This window comes from Acanthopagrus latus, chromosome 2 (assembly GCF_904848185.1).
Source record: "Acanthopagrus latus isolate v.2019 chromosome 2, fAcaLat1.1, whole genome shotgun sequence".
NCBI classification, from domain to species: Eukaryota; Metazoa; Chordata; class Actinopteri; order Spariformes; family Sparidae; genus Acanthopagrus; species Acanthopagrus latus.
Genome location: NC_051040.1, coordinates 7,845,161 through 7,868,645, shown reverse-complemented (window position 1 = coordinate 7,868,645; position 23,485 = coordinate 7,845,161). Strand labels below are relative to the sequence as shown.

General features: G+C 42.5%; 1 protein-coding gene and 6 non-coding genes across 13 annotated transcripts in view; 5 read left to right on the top strand and 2 right to left on the bottom strand.

The window, feature by feature from the left end:
- robo1 (roundabout, axon guidance receptor, homolog 1 (Drosophila)) overlaps positions 1 to 7,646 on the top strand; it is a 235,024-nt gene extending 227,378 nt beyond the window's left edge. For all 7 annotated transcript variants that reach the window (XM_037075190.1, XM_037075183.1, XM_037075211.1 and 4 more), the window contains 5 exons: positions 664 to 1,166; positions 1,262 to 1,423; positions 5,016 to 5,291; positions 5,393 to 5,586; positions 6,320 to 7,646. In XM_037075190.1, coding sequence (XP_036931085.1) covers positions 664 to 1,166; positions 1,262 to 1,423; positions 5,016 to 5,291; positions 5,393 to 5,586; positions 6,320 to 6,334 — 1,150 coding nt within the window. In that variant the 3' untranslated portion in view covers positions 6,335 to 7,646. The remainder of the gene's footprint in view (positions 1 to 663; positions 1,167 to 1,261; positions 1,424 to 5,015; positions 5,292 to 5,392; positions 5,587 to 6,319) is intronic.
- A 6,017-nt stretch (positions 7,647 to 13,663) lies between these two features.
- trnam-cau lies at positions 13,664 to 13,736 on the top strand. The gene has a single exon. It is a non-coding gene; the product is annotated as a tRNA-Met (tRNA).
- Positions 13,737 to 14,243: 507 nt separating this feature from the next.
- Positions 14,244 to 14,316, top strand: trnam-cau. The gene has a single exon. It is a non-coding gene; the product is annotated as a tRNA-Met (tRNA).
- Positions 14,317 to 14,799: 483 nt separating this feature from the next.
- trnam-cau lies at positions 14,800 to 14,872 on the top strand. The gene has a single exon. It is a non-coding gene; the product is annotated as a tRNA-Met (tRNA).
- A 321-nt stretch (positions 14,873 to 15,193) lies between these two features.
- trnam-cau lies at positions 15,194 to 15,266 on the top strand. The gene has a single exon. It is a non-coding gene; the product is annotated as a tRNA-Met (tRNA).
- Positions 15,267 to 15,856: 590 nt separating this feature from the next.
- trnam-cau lies at positions 15,857 to 15,929 on the bottom strand. The gene has a single exon. It is a non-coding gene; the product is annotated as a tRNA-Met (tRNA).
- A 570-nt stretch (positions 15,930 to 16,499) lies between these two features.
- Positions 16,500 to 16,572, bottom strand: trnam-cau. The gene has a single exon. It is a non-coding gene; the product is annotated as a tRNA-Met (tRNA).
- Positions 16,573 to 23,485: the final 6,913 nt, after the last annotated feature.

Sequence of the window (23,485 nt, the reverse complement as noted above, 5' to 3'; positions counted from 1 at the left end):
AGAGATGTTCAAGAAATATGTCTATTCTCTGAGGTCTCATAGAGATGAAAGTGTTTTTCACGTCTTAGCCCATTAACTCCAGCTCCTGTATATTTCACAGCCTTGTCGGCCATTTCTCAAAATCATATCTTAGCTTTTAGATTGATTTCTTTCCTTCCAGGGAGCCAGTGGTTTCACTTCATTTCAGCGCAGCATTAAAAAAAAATCAACTTCCAGCAATTTGAAAGTTGTTTAAGAAGTAATGTAAAGTAATAAATCACAGTCTAAATCTAGGTCATTTTATTTTTGTCCATGTGGTATTATCATTCTGTGGTAATTCAGTTGTGAGCGGGAACAGAAACCACAGCCTCGTTCATTTAAGACTGAACTGCCAAACAGAAATCATTAAAAATAAACAAGTCAAATTCACATTCCTTTTAGCATTTATGGTTTCTTAATGCCCCTTTTTTGGGATCTGATTTCTGGACAACATGGTTGTAAACTCTCCAGTTTTGAGTTAAAAGTGATTTGTAGTTAATTTGCTTTAAAAAAAAAAAAGAAAGAAAAGAAAAGAAAAGAAAAGATAAATTAGTCATATGGTCCCATGTGTATTTTATTTAACTTTTTCCAAAACCTGAAAAACGTGATGGGATTCTGATACCGAGCGTGTCTCGTCTGTTACAGACGCCATGCTGTGAGCCCCCCACCCCCTCCAAGGCCCCTCTCTCCTTCACACACATATGGATACATCACCAGCCCGTTGGCCTTGGACACTGACGGCATGGAGGAGGAGGAGGAGGATATATTGGAGGAAGAGGAGGAGGAGGGCGATGAGACAGATGCAGAGGTAGCCAAGATGCACTACCACCACACCCACCCCCACACACACCCCCACCATCCCCAGATGCATCCGCGAAGGTTGCTGCTACGGGGACTTGAACAGACGCCTGCGTCCAGCATGGGCGACCTGGAGAGCTCAGTGACCGGCTCCATGATCAACGGATGGGGGTCGGCCTCTGAAGAGGATAATGTCTCTTCGGGGAGGTCCAGCGCCGTCAGCTCATCAGATGGATCCTTCTTCACTGACGCCGACTTCGCTCAAGCGGTCGCCGCCGCCGCAGAGTATTCAGGCCTCAGGGTGGCCAAGTATCCCAACACACAGGGCCACGAAGTCGGAGGAGCTTCAGGTACGTTTTCAAACAGTTGGACACGTCCCCAAGAAAATGCTACTGCAAGAAACATGAAGAATGGTAAAATCAAGCTTCTCTGTTTCTTTTCTCAGCACGAAAATACCAAATAAACCCGTCAGGCCACCGTCCTGGCAGCCCGGTGTCTACAGACAGCAACATGAGCATGGCAGCTGTACACCGGAGGCCTCCGAAGAAGCAGAAACAGCATCCTGCAGCTCATCCAGGGAGCCAACGACGTGAAGTCTATAATGAAGGTACACATATGATTTACATTTCATAACTAGACAAACACAATCATGTCAAGCAATTTACAAAATGTCAGAAATGGAAAAAATCCTTCTCGCTCGCCATACAAGGGCTGCCAAGTGTTCCAAAGCTTCTACAGTTGCCATGGTAATGGACATTCAGCTCAGCATTAAAATGCCACTTTGAGTGTTTGCACGTGTCGAACGGAAGACAGCAGATATTGCTGAAGTTGCAATAAAAATCCCAATCTTATGATCCGTTTCTATGACAAGCATGCACAATTTCCCACTTACACCACTGAAAATGCCTGAAGTTGTAGCCTATGGGATTTCACACGTTAGAGGAGAAAGCAACAGCTTTTTAAATCAGTTGCTCTTCCCAATCACTGCACTTCAGCGTTTCCCTCGAAGCCCCGAAAATTATATTCAGGACAACACTATGATATTATAGGGCTGCAATTAACAGACATCGTCTTAAGTGATTAAACTCCTGTTGTTTTTCCTAATTGATTCTGTAGTTTATAGAAGGGAAAAAGGTGCTCATCACAATTTTCCAGAGCCAAAGACAAAGAACAGCATCAAATCCTTACATCTGAGAAACTAGAACCATATAATATTTTAGATATCTGCTTGTAAATTTCTTGTAGACTCCTACTCTAAAAATAAACATTAAGTGAGCTTATTCTGTTTTTACTATATCACACTAGCTACAATTACTCACAAAAACAACTATGATTGAATCTAATGTAGGAACCAGACTGTGCGGTGACTAGGTTTGTGATTACACTTGGTACAAACACGCCTTGATCATTGCTTACAGTAAACCTCCAATTAAATTTTAGGACAAAAATCACAATTTGAATCTGAATATTAATCTAAAATCACAATTCAATATTTGATTATTGACAAACTAAGTTGGCAGGTATGTACATGATTCTGTAAACAAAGGTGTGAATGACTCTGTCCAGCCGACAGACTGAGGGAGAGTGAGACATGTAGCAGCAGTAGCGGGTTCGCTGTTTCCCACAAGTCCACAGATGGTCAGTTTGTATCAATGGCTCTCCACCATCCCCTCGGCAGATATGGCCAGGAGAAGAGCAGTTTACTGTGATGTAGTGTCCGTAAACGACTGAGTACGGGTGTGCCGTGAGCCAGAGTTTTAATCATCTTCTCTCATGTGTTTATGCACATGCATACATGGCCTCACTCCTAATCTGTGACGGTGCTGAACAGATCGGGCGAGTGGCAGGCTGGAGGCCAGGGCCATGGCGGAGAGAGGGGAGGGCTGGAGGAGGGGGGCTGTCTCAGGGGAGCTCTGCCCAGCTTGGCTATGCTGACACTGGGATGTCTCTCCACTCTAGCCACTAATGAAATTGATCCAGGTGCTCTGGCTCATACTGGAGTGCCACCTTTTTACTCGGCAGGACCCGAACATAAACCAAACACGGGCTAAATACCAGAGCAGCTGTACACAGAAGGAAAAGCTTTAACCTCGTTAAGTAAAAGAGCGACTGACTTTTTACAGCATCATTCTCTACAGCACAGGGCCGGCTGGTGGAAAGCCTCTTTTTCTGGCTGTTTTTTTCTCTCCGCTCTGATCTTGTGGAAATATCAAAGATGTATCTGTATGTGAGTGCGCACACGCTCACTCTGCTGTGTACAGTATGTGCTGTCCTGGAGCTGGCTCTCCTCTTAGTGTCAGGTGTCCTTGAGTGTTGGAAGCACTTGGCAGGGAGATTTAATATCCAGCTCACTGGGAGCCAGACCAGCTATATCACTGCAGAAAATCCAGCCCCTCCACCACCCCAAACCTCCGCCTCCCACCATCATCCTGATATCCTGGCTTCTTCCTCATCCGCTGCCCCTCCCTTTGGAGTGATCTCTCCATCCCTCTCCACTCTCTCCTCTTCTCCCATGCTCCCCTCTCCTCAGTCTTTGTTTGAGCAGCGAGGGGGTGGACTGACAGCTCTGCTGCTCTGTCTGTCCATCAGCCCTCCTGCTGATTGCATTTGATCTGAATGGATTGTTTTTCATTTGGAGGTTATTGCCTCCACCCCCACCCCACCCCAACCACCTCCTCTGTCTCCACTTCAACCCCCTCCTTACATATCCCGTCTGTGGTCTGGACGACTGACGCTGAGGTGATAGGTGAGGGAAGGTGATTTCATGAAATTTAAAGCAGGAAGAAGAGAAAAGAAACACCCGCCATGTTGTGATGCAGACGCAATATGCTGTAATGTGCGTTTCCATTATTTCTTTCTTGTCTCTCCGCTGCTCTGACTATCTGGGCAGCATCACTACAAATACACGTAAATACCATCAGTTAAGGCGGCAGTAAAAATAGCCAGGAAAACACGTGAACCAGCCTCCCTCACTCCTCTTTGACCTTCTCATCTCACTCTTGTTTGCACAGTAGATCCTGAAACACCCAGGTTATATTTCCCCCCATGATTCATATTGCGTTTGACTCTAATGCCTTTGTCTGCCTCCTCTCTGAACTTAACCCTTCGCTGTCTCTTTTGATCTGTCTCAGCCTTGTCTGCCTAATTAACCGCCAGGCCCTCTGATACACCCTCCTTGGCAAGCCAAGGGGACTCTTTTTCAGACCGGAGCTCTGTCCTCGCCGATATTTCCTCATAAATCTAACAGGCGCTGCGCTCCTCCCGTGTAGTGAGCTATATCTCACAGACTGTGGCATTGATCGGACTCAGGCTGAGGCAGGACTCAGGAGGCAAGAGAGATATTAAAAAACTGCAGACGCCTCTCTGCTCTATGATATTGACTGGCCCCCTTTTGTATTCAGGAGGAGTGGATGGAGGTGGAGGATAATCACAAGAGTGTATTGAGGCTGCTTGATTCCACCAACAAGACGCAGCAAAGACATCACCTGTCCCATTCGCCCTGCGTGTATCAAAATAAAAATAAAAGCTTTGATTCTGCATGAAATCCAGCGTTCCTTACTCTTAAGAGTATAAGGTAGCCTCCGGGATGTTAGCAAGGTATAAGAGTCTGCACTTTTGTACATTTATTAACTTTATAATCCTGTGTGGATTATGGATAAAATCACCCTTCAGGTCGGGAAACTGATGAGAAGATGAAAAGCCATCGATCGCAGGCGGACAAGGCTTTTCTCTCGCTGTTTTGTTTAGATGGCTGTGTGATGTGTGAGAGGCTAGGCGGCCCACTTGCTGGCCTCATATGAATAATGGCTCAAGGACAAGCAGCATTGATTCATCGACAGGGGAAGTCGAGCAGGTCAGAGAGCCCAGCTGCTGACCGTCATGCTCCCCTCTTCCTCCTCTCTCGCCTCGCGCGCAAATCTCATAACTCTCCAGCCGGATTCGGCCTCTCTAATGTCATCTGTTCTGTTTACTGTCTGTGCCGAGGAGTTCCCGTGTGTACAGATCTGAGTGTATGTACACACTGTGCAGCTGTGTTTGTGCATCACCTTGCAGGTGTGAGACAACTGAGTGACAGACGATACACACTGAAGTTTCAAGAGTACACAGATTCTTGTTCCTCAGTCTTGTGCAATTACCGTAAAGCCTTGTTATTGATGTCGGTGGTTAATGTGTTCTTACTTCCTGTGTTTATCCTTTAGATCTCCCACCTCCGCCCATCCCACCTCCAGCAGTGCTCAAGTCGCCTACGCACCCCTCCAAGGCAGCCCTGGAGGGCCGGGGAGTGATTTCCCCCAAAGCAGGTGAGGGTCGAGACAAGAGAGGAGGGACGGGGAGCTATCGGCCCAGAGAGGGCTCGGACCCCAGAACCAGCTCGTCTGAGCGCAGAGACGCTCAGGAGAGACAAAAGACTGGTCATGGAGGGAAAGGGAATAAACATGAGGGTAGCACCGCCAACAAGGCACGCCAACACGCAGGTATGCTCACAAATACAATGTGATGACATCCCTCAATGCCACGTGTAGTATTGTTAATTGTGCAAGTCTCAACTCTCCCTGCCATTGTTACTGGTCCCCAGGTTCAGAGGACATTCAGCCCTACAGCCGACCACAGTTCCCCACAGTCAACAGCCCCCGAGACCCAAGCTCCTCTAGCTCCATGTCCTCCAGGGGCTCAGGGGGCCGGCGGAGAGGAGAAGGAGGCCGCAGGAACCCTGCAGACATGGGCCTCAACACCACGGGAGCCTTTCAACCAGGAGACGAAGAGCTAGAGGTGGGAACAGTTATCAAGTAAACAGCTCAACACTCAGCACATCTGACAGTTACAGAAACGCAGCCCGAGCGAAGCTGATATTTGGATGTTATGATAATGATATATCAACCGATTGCATGTCTTTATGAAAGATATTGATACAGATCCTTCAAGTTAGAACAACTGTGGCCATGATCTTAACAGTACTAGGCAGGATGTTTTAGTCTTAATCAGTAAAAATCAACTTGCTATTACTCTCTCTCTGAAATCTACCAGTGACATTGTGTCTGACTTCAGACTCAGTTTCACATTTCTGTATGTCAATTCCTTGGCTGACATATACACAGATACTGATGTATCTACAACACATTAATGTCTGCTGATTGATCAGTTAGCAAATGTAATTGTTTGTTTAAATTAATCGCCAACTGTTCTGATAAATTATTAATTTCTGTGGCAAACATATCATAGATTTTCACTTGACATCACAGTTTTACAATTCCAGCTACTTAAAGTGAATTAGCTCTCTTTCTTTGTTATTTCTGATAGTAAATTCAGAGTCTTTGGGTTCCTCACAGTCTGCAAAAGAAGATGTCTTTTGGGTTCTGGGAAAGTGTGATTTAGCATTTATCATGGTTTTTTAGAAATTTAATGAAATAAATGATTGTGAAAGTAACTGGCAGATTACTTGATAATTAAAATATTTGTTAGTTGCAGCCGTACTAACCAACGTGTTTGTTTTTGTTTCGCCCAGATGGTAGAAAGCTGAAGAAAGGAGGAAGAAAACGCTGGACTGTCCTGATTTTTTCCCCCCCGAGAGCGGAGCACCATTGTTTCTCTTACAATTTTAAATATCTCAGTATTTCACCGTCATGTTGGCTGCCATCATACTGTACATCAGTAGTGTTTCTTTACATCTGGAAAAAAACAGACCAGTGGGTTTTTTTTTTCTAACTTATCATTTTCTATGTCCATTTAAAAAAAAAAAAAAGGAAAGAGTGTCTGAAGATAAAAAGAATGGTGCATTCAAAACTAAAATACGCAGTAGTATATTTATGTTTAATTCCAATGCAATATGGAGTGAAATCCGACTCCAGACATTGACATGACTCGGCTTGCCTTGACAAGAACTGGGAGCCCCTACAGTCAGACGTTACTGTAATAAAATAGCTGCAAGCAGAGAGGGGTGGACTGTCTGTAAATATCCTTGTATACATGATGTCCTCTTGTTTTACCCATCGTGGTACCTCAAATTTGTCTTCCTTGTTTTATTTTGCGAATTTCTAATTTTATTATGCCAGTAAATATAATTATTATTTTATCATTTCCATCCATGTTGTAAATTGCTATATTATTTAGCTGCCCCAAGAAAGTGCCACTTTGGGATTTTTTTGTTTTGTTTTTGTTTTGTTTTTTTCATTTTATTTTGTTTTTTGTAATGCACTGTTATGTTTCGTGTTGTCGTCAATGTTTGTTACTTGTTTTACTTTGGTTTTAAAAGCACAATCACTAAACTTTATTTTAAACCATTCTATCTATTAACCTTTTTGTCTTACTGGAGGAAAACAGGTATGACAAAAGAGTCTAGTTAATCCTGATGATGATGATGATGATGATGATGATGCCGATGATGATAATGATGTAGGTAAAGGTTGCTGTTTACGAAGGCTGTGCTTGAAAGGAGACTCCTTGCGTTGTGATTGTCTCCCTCTCCGGTTCTGACGCTAGCTCAAGTGATGAAAAAGACAGTTAATGTGATTCATAGCTGCAATGTAAATATCTTTTCGCATTGACCATAAACTCAGCTATTGCACATTAATCGAAATGGTTTTGTCGTCTACTAATGCACTTAAACGAATGTCAAATACAGGAAACAAGAGTCACTTTGGGAATCTGGAGAGGTTGTAATTGGACAAGAAGAGTCTCTTTTCTCGATGAGGCAGGGGTGACGGACCCCTGTTTTGTTTTTTGTTTTTTAAGGAGAAAGGGTGCTGTTGTTTATTCATAGGACATCTGCAAACATTTGTTTCGTAAAGCAAAAAAAGTAAAAAGAACTAAAAAAAAAAGATGAATAAAAAAGTTCAAACTAAACGTGTGTTTTTGGTCGTTTGTTTTCTGTGATTCTGTGACAGAATGAGGCCGGTTGTCAAGGGCCACCATTAAACACAGATGTGGCTATAAATTGAGACTAGTAAAAAAAGAGTTATTTTTTGACAGATATGATTGCGGTATGAATCATGATTAGTGGGAATGAGCATTCTCATTATTATTGTTATATTCAGCTGTCCTTTGGCTGTTGTGATGCACATATTTCCCCATTTGCAGATCTAATCAAGGAATTTCTGATTCTGATTCTGAGGTCTGAACCAGATTTGGATATTGTACTTGTCCACATTGCAAAATTGTATTAATATTTTAATTGACTGTGCAGCCCTTAACGAGTCCAGACACTCCTGCTGAAGCCAGCTGGAGATGTTTTCATGGTTCTTGAGCATCATGCATCATTTATACGTTTGCATGTAACCTCTCTATGACACTGGACGTGGGACTGAAAATTTAAGAACTTTCAGCGCTCATGTTTATGCTAATGAAGGAACAGTGTAACCGTGAAGCTAACTGCTGGAGCAGTGGACCATCAGTTCATCCGGTGTGTTAGTCTTGGTTTCAGTCTTTTCATGGGGTTTGTGAACAATATAAGAACACAGCCGCCTGACATTGCAAAATGGAAACAACTTACATTTCCCATAATTTAGCTGATGGTTATTAACAATATCTGCAAAGTACACAACACTTAACATTTATGGAGATATGAGAAAGGATTCATAAAAGTCATAAATGTAATTTTATTGACACATTTATTGTGGGTATAATTGAATAGCTTCATAATAAAGCTCAATGTCAGCGCATCTATTGCATTCTAATCTGAAATCATGTGAGCTGGCCTCACCCCAAAGGACACAATGTACTTCAACAACACAGTCAAGGAGGGAACCATCAATATCCTTGGCTCAGGGGCTAAGCAGCTCTTTCTGCTCTATACAGTAGCTATTCAAATGTATTACCTAATGCCAATTCCATTAGTGTTCTCCATTACTCACAATGTCAGCATCCCATGTCATTCAGTGAAGGCATTTGAAGCCATAGAGGGAGGCTAAAACCAACGGTGAAAGGATTATATTCAATTTGACAGGCCTAGATTGCTGCCAATTAGGCGTAAGGAGGCTCCAATGAGGTTACATAAGAGAGAGAATACAGTGCTCATCTTATTTCTCATCACTCACTGCAGCCAGCGCTGAGGTAGCTGCTGACGCTGCAAAACAAAACATCCATAAAATCAGCGAGCGACTCCAGACGGCGACTTATCCTAATTGGAGACCGAAATACATTTGTTCCAGTTTATTACATCTAACCTGCCGACTGCTTGTTCTCACACAGGCAATAACCTGGCCTATGGGAGTCTTTAATGTCAACCGCTGTCTGTCTGGCTTATTCAAACATCAGTGATGAAGAAAGAGAGATGGTTCCTCCCCATTTATACTCCCTCCTGAGCCTCAAAGTACTGCGGTGGAGGTCCTGTTTTCACGAGCTAATGAACTAGTGCTGCCCACCTCAACATCGTGGAGCCTCCAGAGACCGACTGCCTCAAGTGCTGCGCTCGAAGCCAACAGAGCGACAAGAGATTCTGCGTCTACTAAACTCATTTAGTGCGACAACTGCTCAGTTTTTAACATTTTCAAAAGACAATTGAATTGGGTTTTACATCAAATATACATGTTTTTAATCTTAACAGATACAAGACAAATTAAAAAAAACATATCAGTACACTTCAGTAATGTTGTTATAATGCAGTGACAACTGTGGGGTCTGGATTCCCTCTCCTCCCCCCTCCTCCCCCGCTCTCTCCCAGATATCCGAGCTCCCCTCCCCTCTGCATTCCCCCAGGTGTTCTCTAATAAGCACCTTTCTAAACAGGAACAAATTTGGTACAGGGGAGAGCATCCCCCTTATGCCTCCATCCATCATTTTAATGAGTGGAGGTGTGTCCGGGCCCCACAATGAGATGCAGGTGATTAAGGATATTAAGCGGATACACTGGCTGCCAGGGTTATTCACCCCATTATGGCATGAATATGCACGACGAGGCTGGACGGTCTTTGGTCTGGTCCTTACAGTTACTCTACCTGTGTGCTCGGGGTGGGGGGGGGGCTCAAAGGTGTAGCGGCACGTCCACAACATTAAAACTGGGGGGAGGGGGGATGAAGGGGGGGGGGGAATTTACCAGAATCATTTATTTTTACTCCCAGACTGTGAAGTTTCCTTGGATTATATTTGAAAAATAGAACTACTGTACTTATAAATACACCCTGGTAGTATCAACCAACTCTTATCCTCAGCAATGACACAATTAACTGATTCCATACATGACCTACATAGGCAAAAGAGACCGTCAGCAAGAAGATTTGCTATTTCTGATCTGGGTCAGATAAGTCATAAAATGTAAACATGTCTTCGTGGCGGGGTGCTGAGGATGAATTTAGCAGCCACACAGCCTGAGGAGAGATGCTAGTTGGTTGAGTACAGCAGGGTACCGAAACAAACTCTAGAGATCACAGTGATTAATTTAATAAGGCCGCAATCAGATACGTGACCTCATCGTCATGCATCCGGCAAACAGCTGTGTTCATAACGAAAACAGTATAAAAAAAATACTCTTTCTTTCACAAGCATAACAAAAGCCAGATCAGTTGAACCTCATACTGGTTCCTTATAGGCACTTTAAATAAATAAATAGATGGAAAGCTTCAAAATTGTGAGGATTAGGTGCTTTTTTATGTCATGTGACAGTGAACAGAAGATCTTTAGGCTGTGGAGTGTTGGTTGGACTTCATGTTAAGCTCCTGGAAACAAAGATGGACATTTTTAACTATTCTTAACGATCATTTTAAGCTGATTATTAAATAAAATACTGTTGGTTGCAGCCCTAACTGGTTGCAAAAATATCTCTGGCTGTTTCAGTATAGTTTGTGAAACATTTCTTGCACACTACTAAAATCTTGACTAGAAACATCGCAAACTGGTGTGGCTCGTGCACAGCCAAGGACAGGAAGGCTCTGCAGCAGGTGATTAAAACCACCAAGGACATCATTGGTACCCAAAGAGCGAACATCAATTATATCGGTGAGGTGATGAGTCTGCACAGAGCCCACAGGATACTACAGGACAGCTTCTTTTTATTCAGGCTCAGAGATTCCTGAACTCATTCTCATCACCTCACCTGATGATTTGATTTTCTATTTTTATGATTTATTATTTAATCATCCATATATATGATTTGTTTTTATCATTTAATTTGTACAATCCTGGTTGTATGATGGTAATCTCAATGACGCATGATTACTGCTCTGTATTATAGCATCTCTAATAATAAATACATTCAACCACTGAGGCAGAAAGGGATGTCAAAAATAACAGTGTAAGATTTTTTTTTAAGAACATTTTCAAAATTCTCTGCTTGTAGTTTCATTAATGTGAATATTTTCTGGTTTCTTTTCTCCTCTTTGGCCATACACTTACTATATTTGGGTTGTGGATGAACAGAACATTATTAGTAAGTCATTTTGGGCTTTTGGAAACACTGATTGACAATTTTTCCCAATTTCATGGCATTTTATTATTTATTCTAATTGCGATTCAATTCAACAAATTAACAGACAATGAAAATAATCATTAGCTGCAGCCATATTTACACGACTAAAAAGTAACACCTGCACCCATCAGGGTCACCGTCTACCCAGCCCTACAAATAAGTGAATCCAAGTTTCGAGTGAATGAATGAGTCTAATTTCTCAGAAGGAAGTGAAGACAAAAGAGTCACTCATCCGATTTTAACACGCCAATGTCAGTATGAGGCCTAATTGCTCTGTACAGGGATATGCTAAACATGTAGAAATCTGTAAAGCACACTAACCTCTCCTCCTCCTCCTCCTCCTCCTCCTCCTCCAGCTTCCTCTTTCTTTATGCCTTCAGTGTTTCAGTTTTTTTTGCAATCAATAATTTAAGCGGCTGTTGCTTTCAGCTCCGTCGCAGCAGCCAGAAACTAATTTCTTTTGTGCACATTCAGGCTGTCTCTCATTTCTGATCGCCAAACTGCTTCATTAACCTCCTTCCCAAACTAGGAGGTAATTAAGTGAACAGCTGTGCACTGTCTGACAACTCATCCCACTGTCGCTACCCTCCGCGAGGAACCGCCAGCGAGGAGCCCGTCATCACAGGTGCACAGTGTTTAGACAGCTTAGCAAAGCACCTCTCCACGGCCATTTACACTACAGCTGCAGGTCAAACGCCACCTCTTCAGACGATCCATCAAAAAACTTGCGTACGTTTAATGACCAACTCATCACAATTTCACATCGTTACCAAACGAAAAAAAAGTTGTCTTTAATCAGCGTTAAACACTTAGGCTTGTTTCGACTTGTGAAAACTAAACCGAGATGAGTTATTGTAAAAGATAGCCGTCAGTGGTGAGACTGCCAGACATAATGAGAGAGGGAATGTGGACACCAGCCAAAATCAGAGTTTTTTTAATAACTGGGAAGTAATCTGGGTGATTTGTACATCCATTTGTCACTTAGCCAGTCATTCTAACCATCCTTATTTAGTACCGATGGGGTCCGCACAATTAACCCAGAGGAATATACTCTCCACGTAGCGTCCCCCTGGAATCTTCCCTCCCTCAGCTTTTTTTTTTTTGCTATGCTGTCCTCTTTGCATCTGTAAGCTGATCTCACCATCCATCTAACATTTAATATCAGCAATGAGTAATGGTCTTTATCAAAAGTGCTTATGATGATTATGAAAACTGTTAGAAGCTCTTTGATTAGTGGATTAATTTACCAGAGTTGCTGAGCTAATTATGCGCATGGCGTAGAAGGAAAGGGATAAAAACTAAGAAAAGCGATAAGAGCCGCCTGACAGAGACCAGATCATTTTAGGCTAACTGCAGGTATCAGTCAGAAAATAACACAGTATTATTCAGTGTGTTCACAGGAATAGTTTCTTTGACCATGTACAAAATTCTGTTCATGGCCGAAGGTAGTAGGAGTCAATTAAGTAAAACCAAATAAGTTTTTCAACATAGTCACCTCCTACAATTAGACACTTAATCCAGTGGCACAGCAGCTTGATAACATCCCTTCTTTGTAGAAGTCGGCATCTTAGATCTCCAGAAAACACCATCATCGCTGTAAAAATGGTGACCGTTAAGCTCCTTGTTTATCTTTTGAAGGTGGAAATCTGAGGGGGTGGATGTTTCATTCCATCCTGTGTTCAAAATAAGTATTACAAAAAAACAGACACTTAAAAAAAGCCTCAGAAAGAAAACAATGTATTCTCTTACAGGGTAAATTGCGCTCAGTTTCACACATGAAAAAGACTCCTGCCGCAGCTTCCTGTTATGGGGAAGTCCCTGTGAGTCGATTACCGAGTGCAGTTAGAAATGCTCAGTTCTGTTCTTTTCCCTGTCCACTCTCGATAACAACTGTTATGAACTGGTAGGCAAGACACATATGAATTTTGATTGCATTTCCATAGAGTAATAATCATACATTTTCATCACTGAGCTGCGGAACTCTACTGCACTCTGTAATCGATTCGCAGTGTTTCCCCACAACAGGAAGCTGTTGCAGGAGAGTGGTGAGTTGTGTTCACTTTACAATAGAAATCCAGCTAAGCTAGTGGAGGTTTGATGCCTGGAACTATGTGCTGAGACCCTATGTGTACTGTTGCTGAAGTTTGGTGCTGTTCTGAGCATTATTTGTGGCTTTTTGATGGCAGTTTCATCTTAGAGGCATATACTGCAATGTACCATTGTCGTGCAGTCTTTTCTGAGGTTGATAACTGATCAAGTCAGCGTCTTAAGAAGAGTTTCATCAATTGTTGTGTCAAACGGTCAATGATGAACTGTCAACGTGAACAGATTGGCGCACCACCAAATGTAACAAGGGCTCTAACTGCCTTGTTGGCCGACATCAGGCAGATGTGTGAAAAAATACAATCGCAATTGTGACAACTCATTTCAGCCAACATATACAATATTTAAGCCTCGTTGGCGCAGTAGGCAGCGCGTCAGTCTCATAATCTGAAGGTCGTGAGTTCAATCCTCACACGGGGCAGGTGTTTTAAAGGCAAATGATCACAAAACACAGTGTGGGAGACACATGATGCATGGGTTGAATTGAGCTACACGTGGGCCAGATTTTAATTCGAAGTGTTGTATGTGTAAGTCTTAGTATGAGGAAACTTAAAGACATTCAGTTGAAATTGTATTATTGCTAGTTGTGCATCTGTGATGGTCCTAGAGCTGCTCTCAGTCCAGCATCTGTCCTGCTCGTCTCTGTTGTTTTACACGATGCAGCGTGAATCTCTGGCACCATACCTCACACTCATTCATGCACACACATTCACCACTAATGAAACTGACTACATCAGTGTATTACAACTCCATGTCAGAATTACATTCGTAGTCTTCTGTTCCCTCAACTTGTACTGAGCCACTTTTGTCAACAGTCAACTCTAAAGTCAACAAGAACCCCAAGTTTGGAAAAATGAAAAGTGATCAATTAGATGTGTTAACATTTTTAAAAAATGACGGGACTGAATGACGAGAACCCTGTTTTTGAGCCTCGTTGGCGCAGTAGGCAGCGCGTCAGTCTCATAATCTGAAGGTCGTGAGTTCAATCCTCACACGGGGCAGGTGTTTTAGAGGCAGATGATCACAAAACATAATGTGGGGAATTGAACTACATGTGAGCCAGATTTCAAATTAATCCAAGTGTTCTATCAGTTCTGTGCTCTAAGTGTTAGTATCAGGAAACTTAACATTCAGTTGAAGTTGTTTGAATTTACCATCTGTGATGGTCCTATAGCTGCTCTCAGTCCTGCTTGTCTCTGTTGTTTTACACAATGCATCGTGAATCTCTGGCACCATACCTCACACTCATTCATGCACACACATTCACCACTGATACAACTGACAACATCAGTGTATTACAACCCCATGTCAGAATTACATTTGTAGTCTTCTGTTCCCTCAACTTGCACTGACCCTCTTTCCTCAAGAGTCAACTCTAAAGTTAATAAGAACCCCAAGTTGAAAAATGTGATAAGAGGTCAAGAAGTGCTCTAATATGCAGAAGTTTTTTTGAAAAAATGATGGGACACGACAACAAATTCGAAGCCTCGTTGGCGCAGTAGGCAGCGCGTCAGTCTCATAATCTGAAGGTCGTGAGTTCAATCCTCACACGGGGCAGGTGTTTTAGAGGCAGATGATCACAAACCTAACCCTAACCCATTCATGCACACACATTCACCACTAATACAACTGACTACATCACCGTATTACAACTTCATGTCATAATTAGATTTGTAGACTTCTGTTCCCTCAACTTGCACTGACCCTCTTTTGTCAACAGTCAGCTCTAAAGTAAATAAGAACCCCAAGTTTGAAAATTGAAAAAGTGCCCAAGAAGATGTGTTAAGATAGTTTCATCAGCTAAGCGGTGAACAAGTGCTCTAACACGCAGGCATTTTAAAAAATGATGGGACTGAATGACAATACACCTGTTTTTGAGCCTCGTTGGCACAGTAGGCAGCGCGTCAGTCTCATAATCTGAAGGTCGTGAGTTCAATCCTCACACGGGGCAGGTATTTTAAAGGCAGAAATTACAATGTGGGAGACATGTGGCCCATGGGTTGAATTGAGCCTGTCAGTAGGCTTCCATAAAAATCACAAACATACATCTGATTAAAAGAATCTAACAGAAGCTTTATGTCGCCCAGTTTCACTGAGAACAATTATCTCTTCATGGCAATGTAGAATGTTGAAGACATAAACTACATACTGTAAATAAGTAATGAACGGTTAGGGTTCGTGAAAAAACATGATTGCAAAAATATGTTTTGCTTGTGAAAAAATGTTTTGCTTCCAAAAAACTTTTTGCTTGTGAAAAAATGTTTTGCTTGTGAAAAACTATTTATCAAAGAGCAGGCATCCCGTATGCAGAGGGTTCGAGTCCCGGCCTGGGTCCCTTTGCTGCGTGTCAGTCCCCCTCTCTCTCATCCTGTTTCTTGTCTAAGTCTTCAATACTTAAAAAAATAAATTACAATTTTCTTGGGGGGAAAAAACAAGTTTTCTTGGGAAGACATTTTTCTCTTGTAGAAAAAATATTTTTCTTGAAAAAAAAAAAATATTCTCCCACATTGTGATTTGTTGTAATCTGCCCCTAAAAACACCTGCCCCGTGTGAGGATTGAACTCACGACCTTCAGATTATGAGACTGACGCGCTGCCTACTGCGCCAACGAGGCTCAAAAACATGTGTATTGTCATTCATTTAGAGCACTTGTTCACCGCTGGATCTTCTTGGGCACTTTTTCATTTTTGGGGTTCTTATTTAGTTTAGAGTTGACTGTTGACAAAAGAGGGTCAGTGTAAGTTGAGGGAACAGAAGACTACAAATGTAATTACGACATGAAGTTATAATACAACGATGTAGTCAGTTGTATTAGTGGTGAATGTGTGTGCATGAATGAGTGTGAGGTATGGTGCCAGAGATTCACGCTGCATCATGTAAAACAACAGAGACGAGCAGGACAGATGCTGGACTGACAGCAGCTCTAGGACCATCACAGGTACAAAACCAGTAATGAAACAGAGCTGAATGTTGTTACATTTCCTGATACTAAGACTTAACTGAGCACATAACTGATAGAGCACTCTGGAGCTTCCATCTCCAATATTGTGCATTACTGGGACGAGATCCAATAGCTGTAGAAATCTGGCCCACATGTTGCTTCTGTCAGAAATCTATTGACAGGCTCAGTTCAAGCAGTGCACCACGTGTGTCCCACATTGTGATCATCTGCCTCAAAAACACCTGCCCCGTGTGAGGGTCGAACTCACGACCTTCAGATTATGAGACTGACGCGCTGCCTACTGCGCCAACGAGGCTTAAAAGCAACAATTTATGACTGAATAGCATTGTCACAATTGTCATTTTCAAGACACACAACAAACTAAAAAAATCTCCTGAGTTATTTTTTTCATGTGTGTAATCAATTGAAAAAAAAAAAATAATTGGGAGGAGAATTTTTCTTTTGTAAGGCTGATTTTTCTTAATGCAAGTAAATTATTTTTCAGGAACAAAACTTTTTCACAAACAAAACATCTTTCACAAGCAAAAGAAATTTCCACAAGAAAAAGATTTTTCATGAGCAAAACATTCTGTCACAAGAATCCCCCCCCCAACCCCCCTTTTTAGAAGTTTTTTGTAATGTGTGTCTTTTCTCACATTGACAACAAGGGGCAGGAGTGCACCACAACCTCACGTTGTAATTGTTTTGTTTTGTTTTTTTATCTGTAAAAACATCTGAAAGAAAAATTCAGGGGAAATAATAAACAACAACAAAAAAGCATTTATCAGGGGATTTTTTTTTTTGTAAGGCTGATCTTCTTAATGCAAGCAAATCATTTTTCAGGAGCAAAACATTTCTTCACGAAAAAGATTTTTTAAAGCAAAATCTTTTTTCACAAGTAAAATTTTTTTTACTAAACTTTGTTTCTGCTGAAATTTTTGTTTTCCTCAGTTTCACAAATGACACGCAAACTTTTTTTCCCACCAGTTCTCAAGTCATAAACACAGGAGAGAAAACAAAGTTCATCCTGATACAGAACCAACCTCTCCTCATAACTGAGAAAAATGCAACCAGTGAGTGTTTGGCAGCTGTATTTTGCATGATATATAACTTAAGCCACTGATTATCAAATTATCTGTCAGTGAACAAATCTAGCTTTTATTCGATGCCATTCAGCACTTTGATCCGAAACCTCACTAGTCTAGAAAAAAAGTCCCATTGGACAGAAAGCCCTATTGTCCAGCAGCCTGTTATCCCAAAAACAAATCCCCATTGCTCCTTATGTCTTCCTGCCATTGTTTGTTCGCTTACTGCTGGCCTTGTCCATGGTGCTGAATGAGCCTTTAATGGGCTATCATTCTGGCCTTACACCAGACAACATACCATGAGACTAACCCTAACCCAGCACAAAGATATCAACGTCAGAAACACACCAGGGAGTGTGTATATTTGAAACCAGGAGCCTTCAGAGCAGTAAGCATTTGTTTTATGGGATAATGGACCTTCAGTCCAATGGGACATTTTTTCTGTACAACTGAGGTTTCAAAACCTTCAGGATCATCAATAACCAGATGTGAATATCTGTTCTGGGGGCTAATGCAGTAAATCAAATACCCTGACAAGGTACTTCACACTGATGCAAACATTCTGTTTATTTTCTATTGCCATAAAACAGTCCAGCTCATTGCTTAAAGACATGGAGCTGTGATGGTTCAATACAACCTGGGATGTTAAAGGCACAGCATAGTGGCGACTGTACAGCAGCATGTACATCTATAGCCTGACTGAACCCATATTTAGAGTCGCTTTTCATTAAGTGTATTTGTTATTTTGTCCACCCCCTGTGGATCCTCAATCAGGCCCCTGTCCGATACAATAATTCTCTCATTACAGATATTATTGATTTCTGCTAAATTACAAAATTGAGCACTAATTAAAAGCCCCCCTCCCCTGACACTGAGGGAAATATAGTGTAGGTGTGTGAACGTGCCACACACTCATTTCCACGTGAATTCAAAGAAGCCCATTAGAGGGCTCTTGTCTTCTCCAAGGTGTTAGCTGTAGCCATAATGACAGCATTGAAATAACCCTTGAACCCAGGTGACGCCTCCCTACGAGGTTAGGAATGCCCAATGCAAACATGCAATCACACCATTCACCAGCGACATGTTTTCATAACAGCTCGACGCGGCCAATCACGGAGGAGGCTAAATGCAAATGATGATGGACAAAAGGCCCGGCCGGCGCTGCTCGGATGTACAGCCGAGGACACATAATGGGGATGAATTAGTGTGTTTTCTTAGTCAAATGACCTGGGGAGTGCTGGAGATTTGAGTGGCTGGTGTTCTCCCAGGCACTGATGGATGGAAGGTGAGGACACGGATGAGCGGGCGGTGGAAGGTGTTACAGCGAAGGGAGGATCGAGGCGGTGGAGTTTAAAGGGTGTGGGCACCTCTGGATTCCTCCTCCTCCTCCTCCTCCTCCTCCTCCTCTGTTTCTCTCTACGTGACAGGCTGCTGACTGACTGAGCGGGGGAGATGAGACATGGGTTCATCACGCTTTGTGTGGCCTTGAGGCTTTTTTTTCCCTCCTCTTCTCACATAAAGATGGCTGATGTGCTTGTGTTGCCATCTTAAGCTGTTGTTTTACAGCCCCGGCCATTTTTCTCTTTTATGACCGTGACCTGGCGGGGAGCAACAGCTACGCCCTTTCACCTCCATTTATCTTCTTCTCCTTTGATAGGTTGGGATTCTTAACCATTGACTTTAAAGCAGATTAAAAGGGGAGCGATTGCTAATGACAGGCGGGCATCATGACTGGCTTGAGGTTGTATGTTATTTGACTGCGGCATATTTCTAGATCGTGTCCGCGGCTTGTTCTATCGATTATTATTTTTCTCCCCCTCAAAAAAGACTAATGAGCCCAGAGAATTCCACGAGAAAGGTTAATACAATATTGAAATGTCAGGAGATTAATGATATTGTTCTTTCTTCCTTTGGTCCTGTAGGAGAGGGTGACAAATGTCTTGCCCTTTTCACTCTGTTCCTCCCCATTTGTGATATTTTTCCTCTCTCCCTCTCGTTCTCTTTGTCTCCAAGTCCATTTCTCTTTTTATTCTCCGTCTCCTGTTTTTATTTTTTTTTTTCATTTCCTCCCCCTCTTTGTCTCTTCCTCGTTCTCCTCCGCTGACCATGGTTCTCCAGATGCCAAGGACTTATCCCCACCACTGCGTGTAAATGCTGCGGCTATATGCGGTGACACAACACAGGAGATGGGCTGTGCCGTACACTGTGTGCGGCTGTCAGCGGATGAATAGCATTGATCCATCTTCATTAGGGGGCGGCGAGAATTCAGCGCGAGGAGTTTGCCTTCTGTCGAGAGGCAGAATCTCCTCCTCGTGCATCAGACCATCAAACTGTGTATTGTTTCTTCTCAGTTTCTTTTCAGCTAAGAGAGAAACACTTCAATCCTGTCCTGTGTTTTCGGTCGTCGTGGTGCAGATGTTCGCTGGTTCTTACATGCTCACTGCTTCCTTGGTGCACATCTTGACTCCTCCCATGCTCCTGCAGCACCCTGGCATGGGGTCCAAGTTTTAATCAACTCTGCATAATTGGAGTGATTCCCTGTCTTGCTGTATATTTCAATCCATCTGTATAATTACGGTGAATTAAAGTCTTTGTCAGAAGGAATGGGGAGGGAGAAGTCTCACACCGACGCGCCCCCCCTCCTCACTGGAGCTCACACAATTACACACCATCTTGAGAGAAAGAGGAAATTACCTCTTTTGTCATCTCATTTTTCAGCGGTGGGGGCTAAACGCGCACGAGCGTCAACAATAATTAATGCATCACGACGACCTGCGCACAGAACATCCCCTGTATCCGTTTCAACATTACAGATTAACCAATTACCTTCACATTTTCACACAAACTTGTTTCTTTGAGCTATTTTCTGCTTTAGCACTGGTGGTGAGAGGAACAAGCAGGGAGTTGGGATCTTCCGTCTTGCTATGGGCGCTTTCGGCCGGCCATGCCTCAGTGCAGTAATTGCATCGATGAGAAGAAAAGCAGTGGCTTGCAGGCGAGCATGGGTCATCATTACTCTGCGTGAAGCTACCGGCCCTAAGGTAGGCCATTACTGCTGTGTGTCAATAGCTGATGCTGTTCTATGATAGAGGCCAAACATTAGACCTCCCAGGGTAAAGTGACCACTTCCTGCCTCCAGGTTAAAGGTTCAGGCAATTATAGGGACGCCAATTTATCTTCTCTCTGTAGTAGGTGCTCCTCGGAATCCTTGGAATGAGATCTTCTGCTGGCAGCAACTAACAGAAACGGAGTGGCATCCATTGTGTCTTTCTTGGCATTGCTCCTCTGATACCGTCATAGGGGGGCCTCCAGTTTCCCTCACAGGACCTTGTACAGTACGATGTTTGTCTATTCAAAAGATAACTTTGCAAGGCAATAAAATTAGTTTGGCATATTGAGATATTGGTGCATATATGCATGTGCATGGATGGGCAATTGTTTCAAGCTGGAGCAAGCAGTACGACATTACACTTCCCACACTGACCAAGGTGAAAATGGCTGCTGTGAGAATATGGTCGAATGTTCAGACATGAAGATCTAGGTTAACGACCAAGAAACTCTGTTACTTGCGCTAGTCGAGCACCGGAAGTATCACCAATCATTCTTTCATCAGTGAGCTGCCCGAGAAAATCATGTTACTTCACTAACACCAACATGGCCGTCGCCTCAGACGGAAAAGAAAAAGTCTGGCCATACTGGCAGCTAGAATTATGTGAGAATTACATTTCAGTTATGGGTTTCTGTGAGTGCTGAACGAGACCTGACTTGTGCGACTGTTGGTGTAGGCTTTCTCACCATGCTCTTATTCTTCAGTATTCACTTCTATGACAAACTATGACATTCTCAAGTTGAAAAATGATCTTTTAAATTGAAAAACATCATGTTTGGTTCATGGTGCAATTCAAACCATATGAAAAAAACACTACCATATGTATCGCTTCTGAAATAAGGTGATGGGCCAGCAGAAGGGGTGTGACTTTGTCTCTCTATCCACAGCCTAGTCATAGTCTGATCCCGGGTCTATGCCTCTCTCATTTCCTCATCTCATCCATCCTGCAACGGACAGCCACTATCTCCTCCTCTGTATGGCAGACATCTGCAGAGTATGGCCAAATCACTTTACTATCCCGCGGGGGGAACGCTCCTCCAATAACTTCCACCTCCGTCCAGGAAGTCCTGCATTAACCATGAAGCTAGTTTGCCAAGTCATAAGGTTTCATTCATTTTTATCAGACCTGCCAGATCCTTTGAATAATTGCTATTCTAGAGTGTGGCTCTTTCCTTTATTGTTCTGAATTCATGCCAGCCATTTTTCAGCACTGAGGTGGCTCTAGTGTTTATGGCGTAGTTCACAGGAGACATGCTGTACAAGTGAGGCTTTTAAGGCACTAAAACAATAACACGGTCATTATGAAAATGATAACGATCACAGTTGTAGCTTTAATAACCGTTTGTTGCTGCTTGTATAGTAGATTTATTCTATGATAGCTTAGCTACGTGTGGCTTTCTCTGTCCATAATTGAATCCAAGCCATCTTTGTCTTCATTTATTCTCTTGTCTGTGAAGGTCTTTGCTTCTGAAACCCTCACCCCCTAATCTCCAGCCCTTTATGAGACATTTAACACTGACCTTGCCCTTCTCCCCAATTTTCACCTCACTTCCCGTTTGACCCTCATCCCGTCTTTCCCCTCCTCTTCATCTCTCCGTCATTGTCACTCTGCCTCTAACTTCCCAGCGATTGCAGCATTTTTCCTCGCGCAATGTTTCCGACAGCCAATTTATACAGTGGCAGGACACATCTATCTCCTGGAAGTCAGACGAGTGCATCTCTGCCCCTACCAGCTCCTCGATTCTCTCGCAGTCGTACCTGCAGCCCTGGGCTCTCCCTGACTCCGTCTTTTTGCCTTGTGAGAGTTTGCTTTGAATTTGGCAGGTGTAAACTCAGCGGCGCAGAATGAGCGGCATGTCAAAAAATCAGCTCTGAGGAGTTTGTGACATGCTGCATCTAAAACTGCTCTAACTTCCTGGAGGAAAACTGTACCTACATACTGCCAGTGTTGTAAATGTTAATACATACTGATCATCTTATCTTATATCTGCACTTATATTTAAATATTACATTTGCATTTATAAACTCTTATGTATATTGTTATATCTTTTTTTATAGTTTCTTATACTTGTGCATTCTTACATATCTTGATTTGTTTGATTGTTAAAATGACTACGAGGAAATTTTAAGTGTTTGTGAAACAGTCTTGTGATTCCTCTGAAGATTATAAATGACCTGTATGCTGGACGACAAATGCACGTACAGCCTGAACGCACCAGCAAAGATTCGTACAACAGATCGTTATTCACTGAAACACTGAAAGTTCCTCGTAGTCGTTTGAAACATCATTCAGAGTGGAAGGCGAAGGAATGGCTTCATTGTACAGGGAAGCTTGTTTTGATTATGCATATGACAATAAATACTTGACTTGATTAAAACAGAATAAGTGAAAATCACAAGTTTAGAAAGTACGGGCTAGATAATGGATCAGTCCATCAAATTAATTAATCCAGCAATCAAGTTATCATTTTAGTCACTTATCAAACATGATCTGGTGCAGTTTCTTCTCAAATGTGAGGATTTGCTGCTTCTCTTTGGTTTAATTCCTTATTAAACTGAACTAAATCTTCCCTTAAGTGGCTGCAGAAAATGTGAGATGGCCTCTCTGGAGCCAGCGTTTGGTTTGTCCATTCTGGGCTTCCATAGAAACATGGCAGTGCAAAATGTCTGACTCCTCTGAAGTTTCATTCTAAGGTAAAGAAAACATAGTAATCATAACTAGGAACACTACTTCCATTTCTCTTTATATACCTCTTAAATGCCACACACTGGACATCTAACAGACTAAATGATCCACTGGGTAACTCGAATGGCACTCAGTTGAGCACAAACCTTCACCAAGTCCCAGCATTGCCCTAATCCAACATTAAATAAAACATATTCAAATCGTCTAATTGCGGTTTTTATTTTGGATCTGGATCAAATCGTACTCTGGCCGCCTAAATAAGATAGATTGGTTCATCAAAATCAAGATTATGTAGTAAGAAATTAATGAAAAAGCTGAAAAATACCTGATCTCCAAGGCCATCCACACA